Source organism: Phoxinus phoxinus (assembly GCF_949152265.1).
Source record: "Phoxinus phoxinus genome assembly, chromosome: 5".
NCBI classification, from domain to species: domain Eukaryota; kingdom Metazoa; phylum Chordata; class Actinopteri; order Cypriniformes; family Leuciscidae; genus Phoxinus; species Phoxinus phoxinus.
In genome coordinates, this window is record NC_136880.1 from 30,008,077 (window position 1) to 30,025,863 (window position 17,787).

Genomic DNA, 17,787 nt, shown 5'->3' on the forward strand with positions numbered 1-17,787 from the left:
AACAGTTAAACAACAATTATATGAAGGAATCAAGAATATCAGCCAAAAAAGTGAACATCTAGAAGACTTCAATGTGAGGTAATGGTAAAAATACTCACGGTGGCTCAGCAACAAACCCAGACAAGACTGTGTGTTGTCCTGTGTCCATTCACAATCACAACTGTCACCTGTAAGCAGTAAAGTGTTTTCAAAATTGAAACCTCAAAATTTAATTTATTTTACAATAATTAAAATAATACAAATAATGTCGAAACTGTGGTTTAAAGAAAAAAAATTTCACTTGCGTTTGGTTGGCTCAGTATTTTATTTTATCTAATTTTGGCAAAAGCAAACGTTACCAGAGCCACTGTAGAAATGCTACATTGTTGTACATTCTTTTCAAAAGTATTTATATATATATATATATATATATATATATATATATATATATATATATATATATATATGTGTGTGTGTATAAGTTTTTCATAAGTAAACTTTTAATGAGAAATTAAGATTTACCACAGATTTAAAATTACCACAGAAAAAAGTAACTAATTATCTTCAAAGAATATTGAGCTTAATATTAAGTTATACTACAGTAAATAACGTATTGTTTTTCCAACTACAGCAAAAACTTGAGAACATAGGAAATTAGGCTAAATGTTAGCCTATAATATTCATTGACAACACCACAAAAAAAAAAATGTTTATGGTCCATTGTTCCATTACAGCTGTAAGTTACTTGACCTAATATAATCTTATAGCTTTTAAAATAATCTGTTTGTGTGATTTGTTATTAATTCCATGACTTTACTAAGTGACGTTTGTGTATTTTGATTACTTACTTGACACATATTCCAAGACACTGGCGTTTAACGTCTCATTTCCATGACTTTACCAATAAATTCAGGTTTGCTGTAAAATTTGACGTTTTTTTGAATGTACCAGGTTCCCATGTGGTGCCAGCAGCCAGAGTGTGAGACTACTCTAAGATCTTATTGGTGCATTGAAATGCCAGTCTTTGTTTTTTCGTGCTCTGATAGGTCCAAACGAAGCACCACCTACATAAATAATCCAATAACTTCCGCTGACGAATTTTGAATGCAGAGCGGTTAATGTTGGTTTACGACACGCAAGGGCAAAGTGGCAGAAAAATACTAAATTAAAATCTGAGCTTTAGAAAATAACAAACCATATCCTGAGATGGATCCTTCATTGGGGAAACTACTACTTGGGCTCGCAGTCAATATAAGTCGTAGTGATGGTAAGATGCTTGTTTGCTAGCTGCTAATCTGTTACAAGCACGAACTGCATAAAACAAAATTAATGTCAAACCAAGTAATTTAGCAGCTAAAATCTGATTAAAGTTAACATAATGCTTAGCGATGCAATATTGATTCCAGCGAGAGGTTTCTAACGATTAAAAATATTAATATAAAAAAATAAAAGAAATATTTTTGTAACAATCAATTTGTAAATAATGCAAACAACAACCTGTACTTTTTTTTACTGTGCTCCCTTGTCATGTAGGATAAGATTGCCACGAAAACATACACATTTTAGTTGGCTGAGATTGTTTTTTAAACTACTGTTAATTCACCAAAAATTCTGTAATTTAATTACTCTTGTTGTTATAACTCATGTTATTCCAAACCTTAACCTAAATTACTTAGGTTCTTTTGTTAAACAAAATTAGATGTTCTGCTAAATGACATCCTGTCGCAATTTATTGTATGGAAAAAAAAATGCAATAAAAGTGAACACCTTTTTTTGCACCAATGAGGAAAGTCTCAAAGTTCAACCAAGAAAATGCTGTTCGTTAATGGCACTGTTTTCCATCAATGCAGGAAGAATACACAGCGCCACTGTGAAAACCGTCAACGTCACTAAAGCCACAGTCAATGTGGAATGGGCTGAGAAAGGCATAACTAAAGGAAAAGAGGTTGGTACTTAATTTGTCACAACTTTTTTCACTGTATAGAACAGTTAGTTATTTGCACTTGTACAGCCAATGCTCTAGGATGTCTTTGTTAACTAGACTATTAAATCGATTGTACTCTAGGTTGACATGGATGAACTCAAGCAACTCAATTCTGACCTTATGCAACACCTTCAACCATGTCGTCAAGAGGAACCAGAGCCCACCGCGGCCCCTATCGCTGCACACGAGACAAAAATGGCAAAAGTGAGTTCTGTATTCTTATTCTCAAATTCTATGCATATGGGACAACATAAGCATTACTTTTTTTTACACGCATTCATTTTTCTATGCACAATTGACTGCTTGGTCATTCACACAGTTCTTTATGTATGCTTCAGAACATCAGAGCATCAGAGGTTCTTTCAAGGTCATCAAGAATACCTACTTCAGAACGTAAGTTATATTATTCATTGTTTCCAGTAGGTTTACTCCAATTCATAGTTGGTCTCCTGACCTGCACCAGTGTAATCTTATGGTGTGTTTCCTATTTGAAGCTGCTCCTCAGGATTGTCCATCTGAAGAGTCAGGTTTGCATCAAGTGCATGCTCTCTTTTTGTCCTCCAATCACACTCACTCAAGGCTGAATTGAACTTCTCATTAGACTTAATCAGGCTGTCTCTTCCCACTTCTGTCCACATGGTCTTTTCTACAAATTATCTACTTATCAAAAATAGGACATGCTATAAATTCCTGTCTCTGTCAGTCCAGAAAGATCACATATGGCAGATATGGTCATTTAGTTCTAGCAGCGATCAATACACTGTGGCTGATGGCTTTTCACTTTTGGGTTTCATATAGCAATGACTGTTCTTTTAATAATTTAAGTTTCTTTCTAATATGTCTGCACATTGTCAGATACTATGAGGGTGAAGACATCGTCCAAACTGTTGTCCAATTGACCCTTCGCTAAGCCCCGCCCTACTTAGTTACTGTTGCTACACCTGACAAGCTTTCGCGCCTGGCACGTCTATTACAGTATGTATGTGTGCACCGGTGTCAGACATTCCCAAGGAGATAATTAGTAATTTTTGGCGAACAGGTGAAATATCTGAGAGAGCAAGACAAAAGGGACTGCAGTATGCATTCGAGGGATAAATCCACGACATAATATGCAACCGATTAGAGAATCATTTCATCAAAATTGAAGCTAAAGCCTATAGGTCCCAGTGCAAGCAGCTGATAATTAATAATTCAATCTAATAAAACAATCTAATAATTACAAATCAAACAGCTTATCCATAAATCTTGTGGAATAACACTAACACCGGGAGAGCTGCGACCGGATTGGGGTGAAGTTACTCGGGGTGGTAGGCCATCGATTAACAAAATGCTGAAATGTATTTTAAAGCATGTCAGTGAGCCTCCGTCTTATTTTACGTTCAAATATATGCATTATAAACCAAGAACTGTCATTATTTACAAGAAATGGGTGTTTTTGTTAATCCTGTCGACATTTAGTTGTGAATGGGGTCTCCCACACTGCTTGATCCACGCCCAGCATTTCTCCCCTTGGCTTTTAGGTTTCGGGAAGGGAAAAAATTCCACCCTACCGTCCAAACTTTTAGGATACCGGGTATCAGATTTGCACAATCCATACGCACAACGCTTCGGCATGTTTCCCTCGCTCGTAAGCTTGTCAGACCTCCCGCGCCTAGTTACAGTTGCTAAGCCACGATTGGCCAGTGGTAGTTTTTGGGCGTGGCTTAGCGAAGGGTCAATTTTATTGCTGGTAAATGCAATCATGATTCATGACCAATGGTTTTGGAGATTCAGGTATTGTCCATAGATTGCCTTTGGATTTAGTGGCAGTGTTGATAATGTGAAGCTCTTTGGAAATCTCTATTTCTGACTTGATGTGACTAAACAACATAAATAAATTATACTGAATTGCAGAGATATCATATAACATATTTTTTTTGTCCCTTTCAGCCTCTAGAAGAATGACCACACGTCAGACGTGTTTGTTTCGAATGCCTGCCCCTCCACCTGTGGTCTCGGCAACGGCTGCAGAAGTAGTTATATCTCAGGATCTTCCCACATCTACGATCCCTAAACCTTCAGGTCTGTCTCTACCTGAAACTTGACTACATATCTTAATATCATGTTGATGTAGTGTTGGATTGGCATGAAATTATATTGATTGGAGACTCAAAAAATCATTGTTAAAACATCTTTTACAAAAAATGTCACCATCTGGATTGGCAGGCTACCAGAGGAGACTTGTTTCAAAGCCAGCTTCTCCTCTGCTACCAACCATTGAGGCTATATGTGAGAGTGAGGCTTCCAAATGTGCCCCCATGGGTCCACAAAGTATGTACTGTTTTGAATTTGTCATGCATGCATGTCAAACATCATGGGTATGGTGGCTATTAACATTCACAGCACTTATAGCACCGCACTGTTGTAATTGTAATCTTTTAGGCAATCGCATGTCTCAAATGTCGGAAATGAACAAGGTGGCAAACAAACGGTTGTCGCTTGCTAAAAATCCTGAAGTACAAAAGAGAGGAAAGGTACCGTATTTGATCCAGATATCACGCCTATAGTTTTAAGTCCTTTTCAAATAGTTTTTTTTATTTTTTATTACTTCATTACTGAGCCATTCAGATATGATTTTTTTCTCTGCATTGGACTTTCATTGTGAATAGTATAACAATTAATGATTTATTAGTTATAATTGGCAATTAAAAACACTTTTTTTTGCTTATTTACTTCAGAATATATAACTTTATGTTCGACTTTCAATTATTTTATTTTTAGACATTAAGAGTAATTTTAAATGTATTTATTGGTATTATCAATTTACTTTGTCTAACTTTTTTTCTATTGTTTTGGTCACAGACTTATAGTCTTGAGGTGGAAATGTGCAAACATTTATTTTAATTTCTCTTTTCACAATTTTGTTTTTAGTTTGGAGATACAAGTCGCCCTAATAAGCAGTTTTACCAGATGATTGAAGAATACAGAGAGACCCTGGAGAAAGTACCCCTGTCCTTGTCTGATCCTGTGAGTTAATGAGCATAATATTAATATCATCTATTCATTCATATTTTAACACACAGTGCTTTTTTTTTTAGGTCAAACCTCACAGAATATGTGTCTGCGTTCGCAAACGTCCTCTGAATAAAAAGGGTAGGTTGCTGATATCGGCTAACATCTCCAATTGACTCTTAATTGAGTTGTTTGGGTAATTTTTATCTATTTCTCATTTATTTGTGTTCAGAGTTGGCAAAGAAAGAGATTGATGTGGTCACAATACCTGGTAATGGAGCCCTGCTGTTGCACGAGCCCAAGCAGAAAGTGGATCTGACCAAGTACCTGGAGAATCAGACCTTCCATTTTGATTACTCGTTCGATGAAAACGCCACTAATGACTTGATTTACAGGTAGCTGACTTTTGAGTTTCTGTTTGGTATTTATTATCATGTTAATTACCATGTGTGAACATGACAGGCATTGTTTTTTCAATAACTAGTTCACATCCGTGTTCCAAACATGTATGTCTTCCAAGAAACATGAAACATGCTTTTTATTTACATGAATAGAATTACTAGTTAAAACTTTGTATTTCCCAGAAATAATGGCAGAATTTAGGGATATGCCAATTTTAACAATGTTTAACCTACAAAATATTAAATTTTATGAATTCAACTTTTAGGTTCACCGCTAAACCTCTGGTTAAGACCATTTTCGAAGGTGGTATGGCGACATGCTTTGCATATGGCCAAACAGGCAGTGGGAAAACTCATGTAAGTTGTTTGTGCTTTTAAAAAAATTTATCCAAAACCATGTTTGTTGATCTTGAAACATTCTTTACAGACTATGGGTGGAGACTTCACTGGAAAGAGCCAAAACAGCTCTAAAGGGATTTACGCCCTGGCAGGTGATTGTAACTGTCAAATGTACTTTACATAGTGGCCTGTTACGTTTATCCATGTTCACTCTGGTATTAATCTGTCTGCATACTTCACAGCACAGGATGTATTTACCCTCCTAAAGCAGAAGCGATATGCTGATATGGACCTTTGCCCATATGTCACCTTTTTTGAGATCTACAATGGCAAGGTTTGCACATTGTATTACATGCTTCCAAAACATTTCTGTGATGTCTTGTCAAACGGATGGCTGATCGTGTTTGCTAGTGCAAATAAACCTCAAATTTCCAAATGATTAATGTACTCTTTATGCTCAATTAAACAAGTGGGGTATTATTATTTGATTTTTAGATTGTGGTTGCAATCCTCAAGTACTTGTTCAGGCATGATGATGAACATTCTGTGTGCACTGCAGGTGTTTGACTTGCTGAATAAGAAAGCAAAGTTGCGTGTTTTGGAGGATGAGAAGCAGCAGGTCAACGTTGTTGGCCTGCACGAAGTTCCCGTGTCATCTGTTGATGACGTCATCAAGATGATTGAGAAGGGAAGTGCATGCAGGTAAATATTAAAGAAAACCCTTTAAGTTTCATGATTTCTTAAATGGTCACGTTTATGCTGCAGCGCTCATCTCACCAGTGTTATTTTTAATATCAATGTGTTAAGCTGTGGTTACACCCACTGTGTCTGTGGTTATATATTGTATTGACAACACTACTTAAATATTTAGCATCTTATACTCTACGTTACTCAAGTTTTTGTCCGTATAAAAAAAATCAACAAAATCAATTGATGATCTTGTGTTCTATAAAGAGGAATGTTTGACAGGACTAGTCTAGACAGATAAATGGATAGGAGCATAAAAGAGTTCTTAAAGAGTCAGCTTACAACACGGAACTCTGTATGTCTGCAATCTCTGCTGGTATCTCTGGTAATAGCAGACAGACCGCTATCCAGATAACTTTAAAGTTCCTACGAAATATTTAAAATACCAGAATATCAATCGATGTCCTTGTGATTTTATCCCATCCTGAAGTATGACCAAGCGTCAAGTCAAATGTATTAGTGCTTCACAATACACACCGTTTCCAAGCAGCTTTACAGAAATACTATAATGTTAGGTTTATAATGCCTTAAGAGTTTTAGGGCTGCCTAATGTATAACAATGATATATAATCGATCATCTGGATATAGATGTACCTATGTAGTGTTGTCTAGCTGGTTACAGGCTTTGCTTTTATACATTTCTACGACGTCGATAAATAATTCATTACATTTATATAGCGCTTTTTTGAGCTGCACTCAAAGCGATTTACATAGAAGGGGGAATCTCCTCAACCACCACCATTGTCCAGCATCCACCTGGATGATGCGACGGCAGCCATATTGCGCCAGAATGCCCACCACACACCAGCTTACTGGTGGAGAGGAAAAGAAGCCAATTAGTATGTATATATATATATGACCAGTGGCCTCCTAATCATCCCTATTCTATATATATGGGGATGATTAGGAGGCCACTGGGCAAATTTGGCCAGGATGCTGGGGTTACACCGCTATTCTTCCGTGGGATTTTTAATGACCACAGAGTCAGGGCCTTGGTCTCATCCGGAGGATAAATGTCAGGAAACCTGATTTCTGGCCACGTCAATGTCCATGGACCACTGGTTCTTTGGTAAATTGTAAGGAACACTGTCGAGTCCAACTTCCTTCAAGAAGAATTCCTTTTGTTTTACTCACATTTTCGGTGTTATGATTGGAAAGTGACGTCAATACAATGCATCTATTTCAGTTTCAGATAATTGGTTCAACAATAACACTATCTCTCTCTCTCTCTCTCTATACCAGAACATCTGGCCAAACGTTTGCAAATGCCAGCTCATCACGTTCACATGCGGTTTTGCAAGTAATCCTAAGGCGGCGAAATTTCCTCCATGGGAAGTTCTCTCTAGTGGACCTTGCTGGGAACGAACGTGGCACTGATGTCAGCAGTAATGATCGGCACACCATAGTGGAGACTGCGGAGATCAACCGCAGCCTGCTGGCTTTGAAGGTGCTTTGTCTACTTCAGACTGATCGACCAAATAGGTTCCTTTTAATACACATTTATATTCTATTTGTCAATGTGAATGGGTCAATTTTGAATTCTTTATCAAATTACATTATTTAAAAAAAAAGTTCAAACACTTTTAAACGGTGTAAACCATCTGAGATGTTCATACAACCGAGGCCTGTGGCATGAAGCTAGTTGAACAAACTAATCAAACCTGGTGTTGATCGGGCACACAACGCTTGGTATAAACATTGTCAACTCCGGGTTTGATCCAGAGTTTGTCATTAACTCTAGAGCGTGTGCACCTGAAAGTATGACTTGTGCAGCGAACAGCCAATCACACAGAACATTGTGTCAGTTTAACTTCTCGCTAGAGATCCACCGCAATTTATCTGCTGAAGATTGAGATAAAAAAAAAAAGAATTTAAGTGCATTTACAAGGCAGGAACAAGGCAACTGAAATAAAAAATCTGACTATCAATGACTATAATTCAACTGAATTGAATTCATTTATATAGGTTTGCAAAGAGCTCAAAAGAAAACATGTAAACTTAATCCATCTAAAATCTTTTAAAAAAATTTAAAAAACATAAATACAAGATTAAATGTATAAAGTTTAATATTTGTCAATTCATATAATTATTTGATTGTGTTATGAATAGACTCTTTTCACAGACTGTGGTGGGTTTTACCGGTCATCAGCATCGCAAATGCACAACAACATTTATAATACTATGCCCCGGTTTCACAGGCAAGGCTTACGCCTATTCCCAGGCTAAAATGCATGTTTGAGCGGTTTTAACTGAAAGCATTTTGCATACATGTCAGTGCCATTTTTGTCTCAAGATGCACACCAGTAATGTGTTTTTCTAAGACACGTTTATAAAAGCTACTTCAATTTCCTGATTGAAGTAAGGCCTAATCCTGGCTTAATCTAAGCCCTGTCTGTGAAACCAGGCTTATGCTGAAACTCGAAAAATTAGAATATCGTGCAAAAGTTCATTTATGTATTAACTTAAAAGGTGAACCTAATATTATATAGACTCATTACATGCAAAGTGAGATATTTCAAGCCTTTATTTGTTATAATTTTGATTGGCTTACAGCTATAAAAACCTTTTCACAATATTCTAATTTTGAATTTGGGGTTTTCATAAGCTGTAAGCCATAATCATCCAAATTATAACAAAGGCTTGAAATATCTCACTTTGCATGTAATGAGTTTATATAATATTATATAATACTTTTGCACGATATTCTAATTTTGAGTTTCACCTGTACTTTGTATTAATTCCTTTGCGTTAAATTACAAGAAACTAGTTAACGCTGTTGTGAGGTTTGTTTCTAATACAGCGGCTGTGGGAGTGATGGTAAAATTGAAGTATTTCTATCTTCTGACTGTTATCAATCACTATTTATTTATTTTTCCTCTTTTTGAAAGTTGTGGAAACAATATTGTGCTGTTTTCTTTTGCTATTTGAGCAAATTGGAACACAATGTTCACCACTATAGAAGTTTACCCGACTATGATGACTTCCGCTTCTGAGAAACCCAGAAATGTGAAAAGGGCCTATTGTACATAATTATCATTCATTATTGTATTCATATTATATGAATGAATTAAATGAATTTAGCTGCAAACGACAGGTAATTGTCTCTAAAAATGCTTTCACTATAAACCGCTTTATTTTTGAGCAAGTGACTTTGCTTCAGATATGTCACTGTGCTTACAACTGATTGGTCCAGTTTTGGTTTGCAATGAATAAAACCTGCTCCAGGGCAGATTAGCCTTGTACCCCAAGTTTCAATGTCGATGAACACCGCTAAAAACCAATCCACCTTAAACCCCAAAAAGCGGTTTGCTCGAACTAATCTCAAACTCTTCTGGGTAGCAACTGAATCTGGCTTCAAGCAACAAGCCTTTGGTGATTTATAGCTTTTGTTTGCTGCTCCATTATATTGCAAGAAACTAGTTTGTTTCCAGTTGTTCCACCATTCATACAAACACAAAAGTAATTGTCAGTTACATAATTTGAATGAACTTTTTCATGTCTTACCTGACTATTCAGGAATGTATCCGCTCTCTGGGTCAAAACAGTGAGCACATCCCATTCAGGATGAGCAAACTCACCCAGGTGCTTCGGGACTCCTTCATTGGAGAAAATTCTAGGACCTGTATGGTAAGTGATTTATTATTCTTTTTCTTTCATTAACTCTCTTTTTAGAGCTCGCTTATTCTGTAATACTGTTATTTATTGTAACATTAATCTCTCCTTGTTTTTCCATTTTGCCTGTTATAGATTGCAATGATATCACCTGGTATGGGCTCTTGTGAATACACTCTGAATACACTACGTTATGCAAACAGGTGCTTTTTTATCTTCATGTGTTTGAATTTGTTGCTTCTGGCTGACCTCTGGTGGTGTGATTTAGTTATTACAGTCAGTTTTGTTTTTTCTGACAGGGCAAAGGAATTGAATGGCATGTCCAAGGGAGCTTCAGTGGAGAATGGTACTACACACCTAGAGATTTCTGAGGAGGGAGACTCCTCAGAGGAGGTGAGTGAATCACACCGTGCATATTCATTTTAAGTGTCAGGACTTTCATTTCATCTACAAAGCATATTGAATTTGATGTTTTTGTTTTGCTTATGTGGTTGAATGGAGCTTTTAGTTGAATGCCAAGTCACTGAATTTAACGATTTTGAACCAGTTAATTGTATTTCAGCAAGTCATAATTTCCTATTTCTTTTGTTTATAAATCAAACCAATTAAACTGTCTTCTGAACAACTCCGCTAACTAGAGCGCCCTCTCGCGGCTGTAGACGGTAGCGTTTTCTCTTGGTTCATCTCAGTCAGTATGAATTAATTTTGATATAAGTCGCACCAGACTAAATCGCAGGACCAGCCAAACAATGGGGGGAAAAAAAGTGCGACTTATAGTCCAGAAAATACGGTAGTCGTGAAGTTGTGATGAAATGGAAGGCAAATATTGTGACTACTTCTGAGTGAAAAGGATTATTGTAAAAAAAAAAAAAAAATGTAGGATGAGAACTTGGCTCTATCCTTTGGTTCTTGATTGGTAGGAGGCAGATCTGAATGTGAGTGCGGTCAAATGTACGAAAGTGGCAGAGAAAACTAATTGAAAGACAGATGTACATCATCAGAAAATATCATGTTATGGCTCCATGTTTCTTATTTAAGGTATATAAAAAAGAAACTTATGCATGGATGAATCGTTCACAATAAGATTAGTAAGATGCATTTAGAAAAAGGTGAATTTCATGCCGAGTTTAATGGTTTTGAGACTCCTCTAATGCATGTTTCTATTTAGATTTAGTATAACATGTCACAGCTTGACATTCATGTGTATATACATGCATGTGCAAAAATTACTAAATTCCCAAATGTACTTATTTTTCAGGAGTTGGTCGTCCCAGCCTTTGAGGCTATATCACAAGTGTCTAATATGGAGGAGAGGTTTTATGAAGAATTGAAGGTTTGTAGCTTTCTGGCTTTCCGGATGTCTATTGTGTAAACGCACCTTCTCTGAGTGGGTGGCTTTGTTTTAAACCTCACTATCACTCAAAAAGTTACAAAACTCCCCATAGCAGTGAGATAACAACCCCTGAATGCATTTCTTCAGACATGAGTTATTTTAACTGCTCTGAGACCTTTGAGTCATTTCTGTTTCTCATTTCTTTTTTCCAGGGGTGCAATGAGATTGCCAGATCCATGGAATATCCCTCGTTTGATATTTTAGCAAATTTACCAGAGATTGATGCATTTATGAGGAAACTGCAAGGTATTTTATTTTAATCCAAACCGAGACCTGCATTACCATTCTTCAAGTTTTGGGTCAATAAGGTTTTTCAAAGTCTCTCATGCTAACCAAGGCTGCCTTTTATTCTTAATTTCAGTAAAAACAGAAACATTGTGTAATGATGTTCCAGCTGTTTTCTAATTTAATGTTATTTATTCTTGTGATGGCAAAGCCTAATTTCTAGAAGCCATTATTCCTGTCTTCAATGTCCCATAATCTTTCAGAAATCATTCTAATATGCTGATTTGGTGCTCAAGAAATACTACTTATAAATAGTTGTGCTGATTTATATATATATATATATATATATATATATATAATATATAAAAAAAAATTTTAGCAGCATTCTTTGAGGTTGAAATCTTTCATTATAGAGACATTATAAATGTCTTTACTGTCACTGGAACAATTGACTGCTTCCTTGCTAAATAAGTGTTAAATTATTTTCTTATTTTAATACCATTCCAAACTTCTGTGAACGGAAGTGTTTTATTTAAGGAAAAATAATTTTCTATGAAGGTCACTAGAGCATTCTACACCAGCGCACACTCCGCACAGAATAAAACGGTTATAATTATAACATTGAATTTGTTTTTTTTTTCTTGTAGAGTCTTACCAGGCTTTGAGATCAGCTATTGAAGCAGAACAGAGGGTCAGGATGTCACCAACCTAATCTGAGATGAGATTCAGCTGCAAAGAAACCTCTTAGAAAAGCTAATGCAATTTCAATTTGTTCTTTTAATAATCTTATCTGTTATCTGGCTAGAGATATATCAAGTGTTTGTTTTTTGTGTATGCTTTAATTGTTTTTGTGTACTGAATAAAGGTTCCCTCGTCTTGGATCTTTTGTAAATCACATTTTGAATGCTGTCTTGGTTTTTCAAACAATCTTCATGAATCATCAGCTCTTGTGCTTTTTTAGTGTGCGCATTTGGATTCTAACTTCCACATCACATTGAAACTTTTTTTTCTTTTTTTTTTCTGATCACCAAAATGAGACCCTTCTCATCATCCCCAAACCACCACCCCCGGCCTTGACCTCCAAATCGCCACTATATACAAGCCACAAACAGTGTATACACTTGCCCTGCAAGCACAAGCTGACACATGACAAATCAAAGGCCTAATAAACAGCTCACACTGAACAGTTTACCTCAAAGGATGAAAATAAACAAAATCGCCTGTGAGTGGGTGGCCCCACATCTCTGTGTGAGGCCTAGAAGCTCAACAGCTTCCTCTGAGCTCTTTGGGTGGTATTTCCCACCCCCTCCCAAACTATTTACCCCCATACTGTGTAAATGCATATATCTGTGCTTCCATATATTGCACCAAAATTGTGAATACAAGTTAAATGTGTATCTTGTTCAATCGCTACATTTGATGTAGACCTCCTGTTGCACTCTTTTACAAGACTGTTCATTGTTTAATGCTTAATAAATGATTGTCATTCTCTATATCTAATTATCAGTGTATCATTTCTGTTCAGCTTTTGGGGTGTTATGTGTGCACGTGTAAAACATGTTTCAACAAATGTAGAAAATAATTGTTCTGAATGTATTAACATGTCAACTATAGTGATATTGTGAACTAATGACATGGTTGGAATATTTTATATGGATTAAATATTTTTGTTCAAACCTTTTTAGTCTGTATTAATATTACCCACACTCTTGCATGACTAGGGACTTGGAGGTTCACCCCAGGAAAAACTACCTGAGACCTTGATTATAATTGGATCCTTCACTGGTTTTAACAGACTGAAATAGTTTTGCATTGAGTCTTTGGCTGCATCTAGCCAGCTTCTGAAACAACATGCTTAGAATAGCAAAAAGACCACTGGCTTGTTACAAACATGGTTCCTTCGGTTCGGTTATCCACCATGCATTTTAAAAAAGACCAGAGATTCAAAGGAGCTTTAGCTGGGATTTTTGATTTGGAAATGTGTTTCATGCGAGGCTGAGTCTTGTATCTGTTGGCCCTGAGTCTGTTTGACTCTGCTCTCTGGATTCCAGCTGTCCACATGAATATTTTCTCAATGTGGAGAAAATTGGCAGTGGCTGATGCTCAGTTCCCATCACCTCCACAGACTAAATAAACAGACAAACCACCCAGCGAGCCTATCGGAGGGCCATGCAGAACAACCTCTGTTTTTCTTTTCCTCCTGACCCCTTTCTTTCTTCTCTGTCATTCTGTGGCTCTGGATTGTCTGTGAATGGATCTGGATGGGGAAAGTGTCCATCAATGTTGCCAGGCCTGTGGCAAGGCTGCCTAAATGTGTTATGGTGCTTGGAGATGAGCCTTTCCATAAACACATGCAGTCATCCACACATATTACACCACCCCCCCCAGACAAACAGTCTAATATGATACAGGATATGTGTGTACTTTGTACAACCAAATGTTACGGTGTTGTTTAACTTTCCCTTCAGTGAGCCGTTAATCGAAAACCACTGAGACAGTGTCTTAATTCGGTTCATTGCAAAGAACCGGTTCAAAAGAATGATTCGTGCACAATTTCATCTTACCAAATCAGAGAAAAATTACTTAATTTTCAATCTAAATGTTCCTCACACACATACATAGTTTGGCTGGAGAATACACTTAACAAATCGTACCTTAATGGTGCTTTGGTGGGATTTTTATTTTTATTTTTGCAGTTTGATACGTAGGCTAGGCCTGTATAGAAAAGATCTGCAAGATCCTTCAGAAATCATTCTTTAATTGTTGAACAGGAAAAATAAATGGGTTTGGAGCGACTTCATGGTGTCATTTCTTCAACACATTTAAAATAATTTGAATGCAACATGAATGAACATTTCATGAGTGTAAGAACCTGACGCACGTTTTGTCTTCATTTTAAAACTTAAGCAGATACCATTGTGCTAGCTTAGCCTATAGTTAATAACTTAAGCTGTTAACTGTTCTATACTTAGATATTTTCATATGCAGTTCAGGGTGCAGTGTTTCAATGCTGAATTTGTTGTCCTGCACATGATAATTTCCTACCAATAGAGGGCAGTCCAACTATGCATACAGACCTTTTACTGAACTCGCATGTGATTTATAGAAATAACATTTCCTGCCGTTGTAATAGTGTTGAGGAATTCATGTGCACTTTTATTTATTTGTTTTAGCATGTTTACTCATTTAAAAATCAATGTGAGTGAGACACACCAGGAAATTCCCAGCATCTTGAATAGCTTCAGAGTCAGCCACATTGGCGCTTGCTTATTTTGCATGCAGTTTGGCATCGCCTGCCATGCTCATTGGCACCGGTAGTGAGTCTCTAAATTTAATGTATTCACAGAGGTGTTTTAATATTTGATTTTGTTCATGAATGCTACACTGTTTCAAAGGAATTGTTGAATATTCCTAACGGTAATTTAGGACGTTCCCTATGTCTTTTGTGATACTTGTGCTATTCTTTTCCAGGTGGAATGATCAAATGCGCATGTCTGTGTGAAAAGATGCAGGCGCTGGCGGCAGGCCTATGCTCTGTCTGCTGGGCTGTGGTGAGTCTGGGTTTCCCCAGCTGGGTATGCCTGTTTATGCTTCCATTTCAAGGCGTCTAGAGGACATCGTGCCCGTCAACACAGGTGTGCAAACCACAGAGTCTAACAAAGAGGGTGTATTATTAAAACTCACGCAGACGTTCGTCTTTTAGGCCTTTATATAAATAAACTCTGCAAGGAGTAGAAATTGTAACTGTTATTAGATGTTCTATAATCTTTTACTCTTAACTGTCAGCATCCTGAAAAATGTCTATGTCTTTTTACCCGAATTACCCAAATTTAGTACTCTAAATTAAGGCTATTTCTTGAATTCCTGTTGGGGCTTTTAAGGTTTAAGACATTAATGAATGATTTTCTGTATTGCTGCTTTAAAAGAACATGTTTTGTAACAGCGCTATACAAAATGACTTGACTTGACTTGCTATATGCCACAAAAAAAAAAGCCAATTTAGTAAAGCGGCAAACATTTGAATGTGTTAAAATTTGTAATGGCAGTATAAAGCAATATAATATGCTAAACAAAAAAATGACCTGTGCTATTTTATACGTTATTAAATTAGAGTGATTTCATTAGCACAGTTTAGGCAGTACATGGTCTGATGTGTGTCTGGGACTAGGCTTTAGCCTTGTCTGTAATTCCAGATATTAGAGTCCAAATTATATTGTAAAATATGTTTACTTCAGTGCATTTGCTTTAGAGTATTTTTCTTTTAAAGAGACCAACCTTAGATCTGTATTGCAAAGCATTCATGAATTGCAACCATTTAAGTTCATATCTATAAGCTAAAAAAAGCAGGTGGCAGTTAACAGGTTAAGTATACGATGTGTGCGACATCTGCTTTAGTCTCTCTGCACTACAGATCAGTTTTGTAGTTTAATGGCCAATATGTATTTTTATTGCATGGCACTCTGGAATACTTAATCCTAATTAATGTTAATGATTCAATAGGGTCTCTTGTGGATCATCCCAGAGGCCAGAAAGGTCTGCTGGACTTTCACTGAGCCAGTTCAGGACCAGTCAACACATATATGCTTACACACTCTCTCATTTAAACATCCAGAGAAAGAGGGGCTTGCCTGTCTCCGCTGCAATGATGGATTTAGGCGATGAGAGGCATTTTGTTTGGAATATTGGGCCTCCTCGTGCCTTGGCCCCATCCATTTGGGCCGAACATGCCAGACTGAATACATAGCTCTGAATGAGGGCAAGAATTCCCTTGCAGCCTATGAGAACACCATTTAAAGAGTCTTACTATGTTATCTAGCTTTACAAGTGTCTTCATTTACAGTACAAGTACTTTTTTAGTGTTTATCCAATTTATCCCTATAACTTTTGTAAAAGAACAACCGAATATTACGGTGTTGTTTAACTTTCCCTTCAGTGAGCTGTTTATCGAAAACCACTGACAGTGTCTTAATTCGGTTCATTTCAAAGAACCGGTTCAAAAGAATGATTTGTTCACGATTTCAGCTTGCTAAATCAGTTAAAAATGACGTAGTTTTCAATCTGACTGTTCCTCACACAAATATAGTTTGGCTTGAGAATACACTCAACAAATCATACTTTAATGGTGCTTTAGTGGGTTTATTTAGTCATTTTTGCAACTTGACGTATAGAAACTTGACACGTTTTTACAACTTGACATGGATAGAAGAAATAATTCTTTAATGTTGAACAGGAAAAATAAATGGCTATGGAGCAACATGATGGTGAGTCATTTCAACACATTTCAAATAATATGAATCCAACATGAATAGAAACATTACATGATTTCTAAGAACTTGACGCATGTTTTGTCTTAATCTTGAACATCCTTATTTTTGAACAATACGTAATGAAATTGATTGAGGAACTTGTGGTTACGTAGTCTAGTGTCTTTATTCAGCTTCAAAGGTTTATCAGATATTATGGTGCCATTTACATTTACAAGTGTCTTACTTTGTTAGCTAGCTTACAAGTCTCTTCATTTACATGTACTTTTCAGTGTGTTTATTCAATTTAACAATTAACATGTCTATAAATAAAGCTTAAAACACAAGTGCATTCTTCAAACTGTATGAAAGCTGGAACTGACTGTTGTGGGTTGCTGTTTTTTATTTTGCAGTCTTTATTATAGTCTGAACAGCACCACCTAGTGATCAAGCACCTTCATAACTCCAGATTTGAAACCTCCACTTGCAAGTTGATGCATAAGCTTGTAAATTCTTGCACTTTTTGCACTAAATAATGAACTTTTTTTAGATCCTCTTAAACATTACACTTAAAATCTTACTGACCAGAGAGGCGCGATACGTCTACACTGCAATTACAGAAAGTACATTGTTCAATACTAATCGTCAGTAAATTGATCATTCCAATTACTGGTAAAAATCTGTTTTTAAATCAAACAGTTTGTTTTTTAATCACTCAAAATTGCTTAACTTTGTGTTAAGCTGTAAGCAGCTACAAAGAGTCTCTTTTACCAAAACTGTCCGTCTTGCATTAGCAGAAAATGCCTCCAAACCTGTAGTTTACAGTAAGTTTTTCATATTAAACTTGGTACTAATGAGTGAACATGAATGAAC

The 17,787-nt window shown here is 36.5% G+C and overlaps 1 protein-coding gene and 1 long non-coding RNA gene across 3 annotated transcripts; both read left to right on the forward strand.

The window, feature by feature from the left end:
• The first annotated feature begins 947 nt into the window (after positions 1–947).
• Positions 948–13,389, forward strand: kif2c (kinesin family member 2C). 2 transcript variants are annotated; one of them, XM_079613274.1, is made up of 22 exons: positions 948–1,246; positions 1,830–1,924; positions 2,045–2,167; positions 2,302–2,356; positions 2,458–2,490; positions 3,893–4,024; positions 4,169–4,273; positions 4,385–4,476; positions 4,874–4,969; positions 5,041–5,095; positions 5,187–5,349; positions 5,622–5,712; positions 5,783–5,846; positions 5,937–6,028; positions 6,254–6,396; positions 7,684–7,888; positions 9,958–10,068; positions 10,189–10,256; positions 10,353–10,446; positions 11,312–11,386; positions 11,599–11,692; positions 12,319–13,389. In XM_079613274.1, exons 1-22 carry the CDS (start codon positions 1,186–1,188, stop codon positions 12,381–12,383), a joined length of 2,112 nt encoding a protein of 703 aa, XP_079469400.1. In that variant the 5' UTR covers positions 948–1,185; the 3' UTR covers positions 12,384–13,389. The 2 variants fall into 2 exon arrangements, with proteins under 2 accessions (XP_079469400.1, XP_079469401.1); XM_079613275.1 differs by lacking the exon at positions 2,458–2,490 and having other exon boundaries at positions 1,074–1,246; positions 12,319–13,351.
• Positions 13,390–14,727: 1,338 nt separating this feature from the next.
• On the forward strand, positions 14,728–17,259 carry LOC306999146. The gene is made up of 3 exons (XR_013797746.1): positions 14,728–14,988; positions 15,143–15,306; positions 16,172–17,259. It is a non-coding gene; the product is annotated as an uncharacterized lncRNA (long non-coding RNA).
• Positions 17,260–17,787: the final 528 nt, after the last annotated feature.

Excerpts from the sequence above, each read along its gene's own strand:
- kif2c (XM_079613274.1), top strand. The coding sequence starts at position 1,186 with ATGGATCCTTCATTGGGGAAACTACTACTTGGGCTCGCAGTCAATATA. Across the intron at positions 2,168-2,301 it reads ACGAGACAAAAATGGCAAAA|AACATCAGAGCATCAGAGGT; the intron begins GTGAGTTCTGTA and ends TGTATGCTTCAG. Across the intron at positions 5,713-5,782 it reads CAGGCAGTGGGAAAACTCAT|ACTATGGGTGGAGACTTCAC; the intron begins GTAAGTTGTTTG and ends CATTCTTTACAG.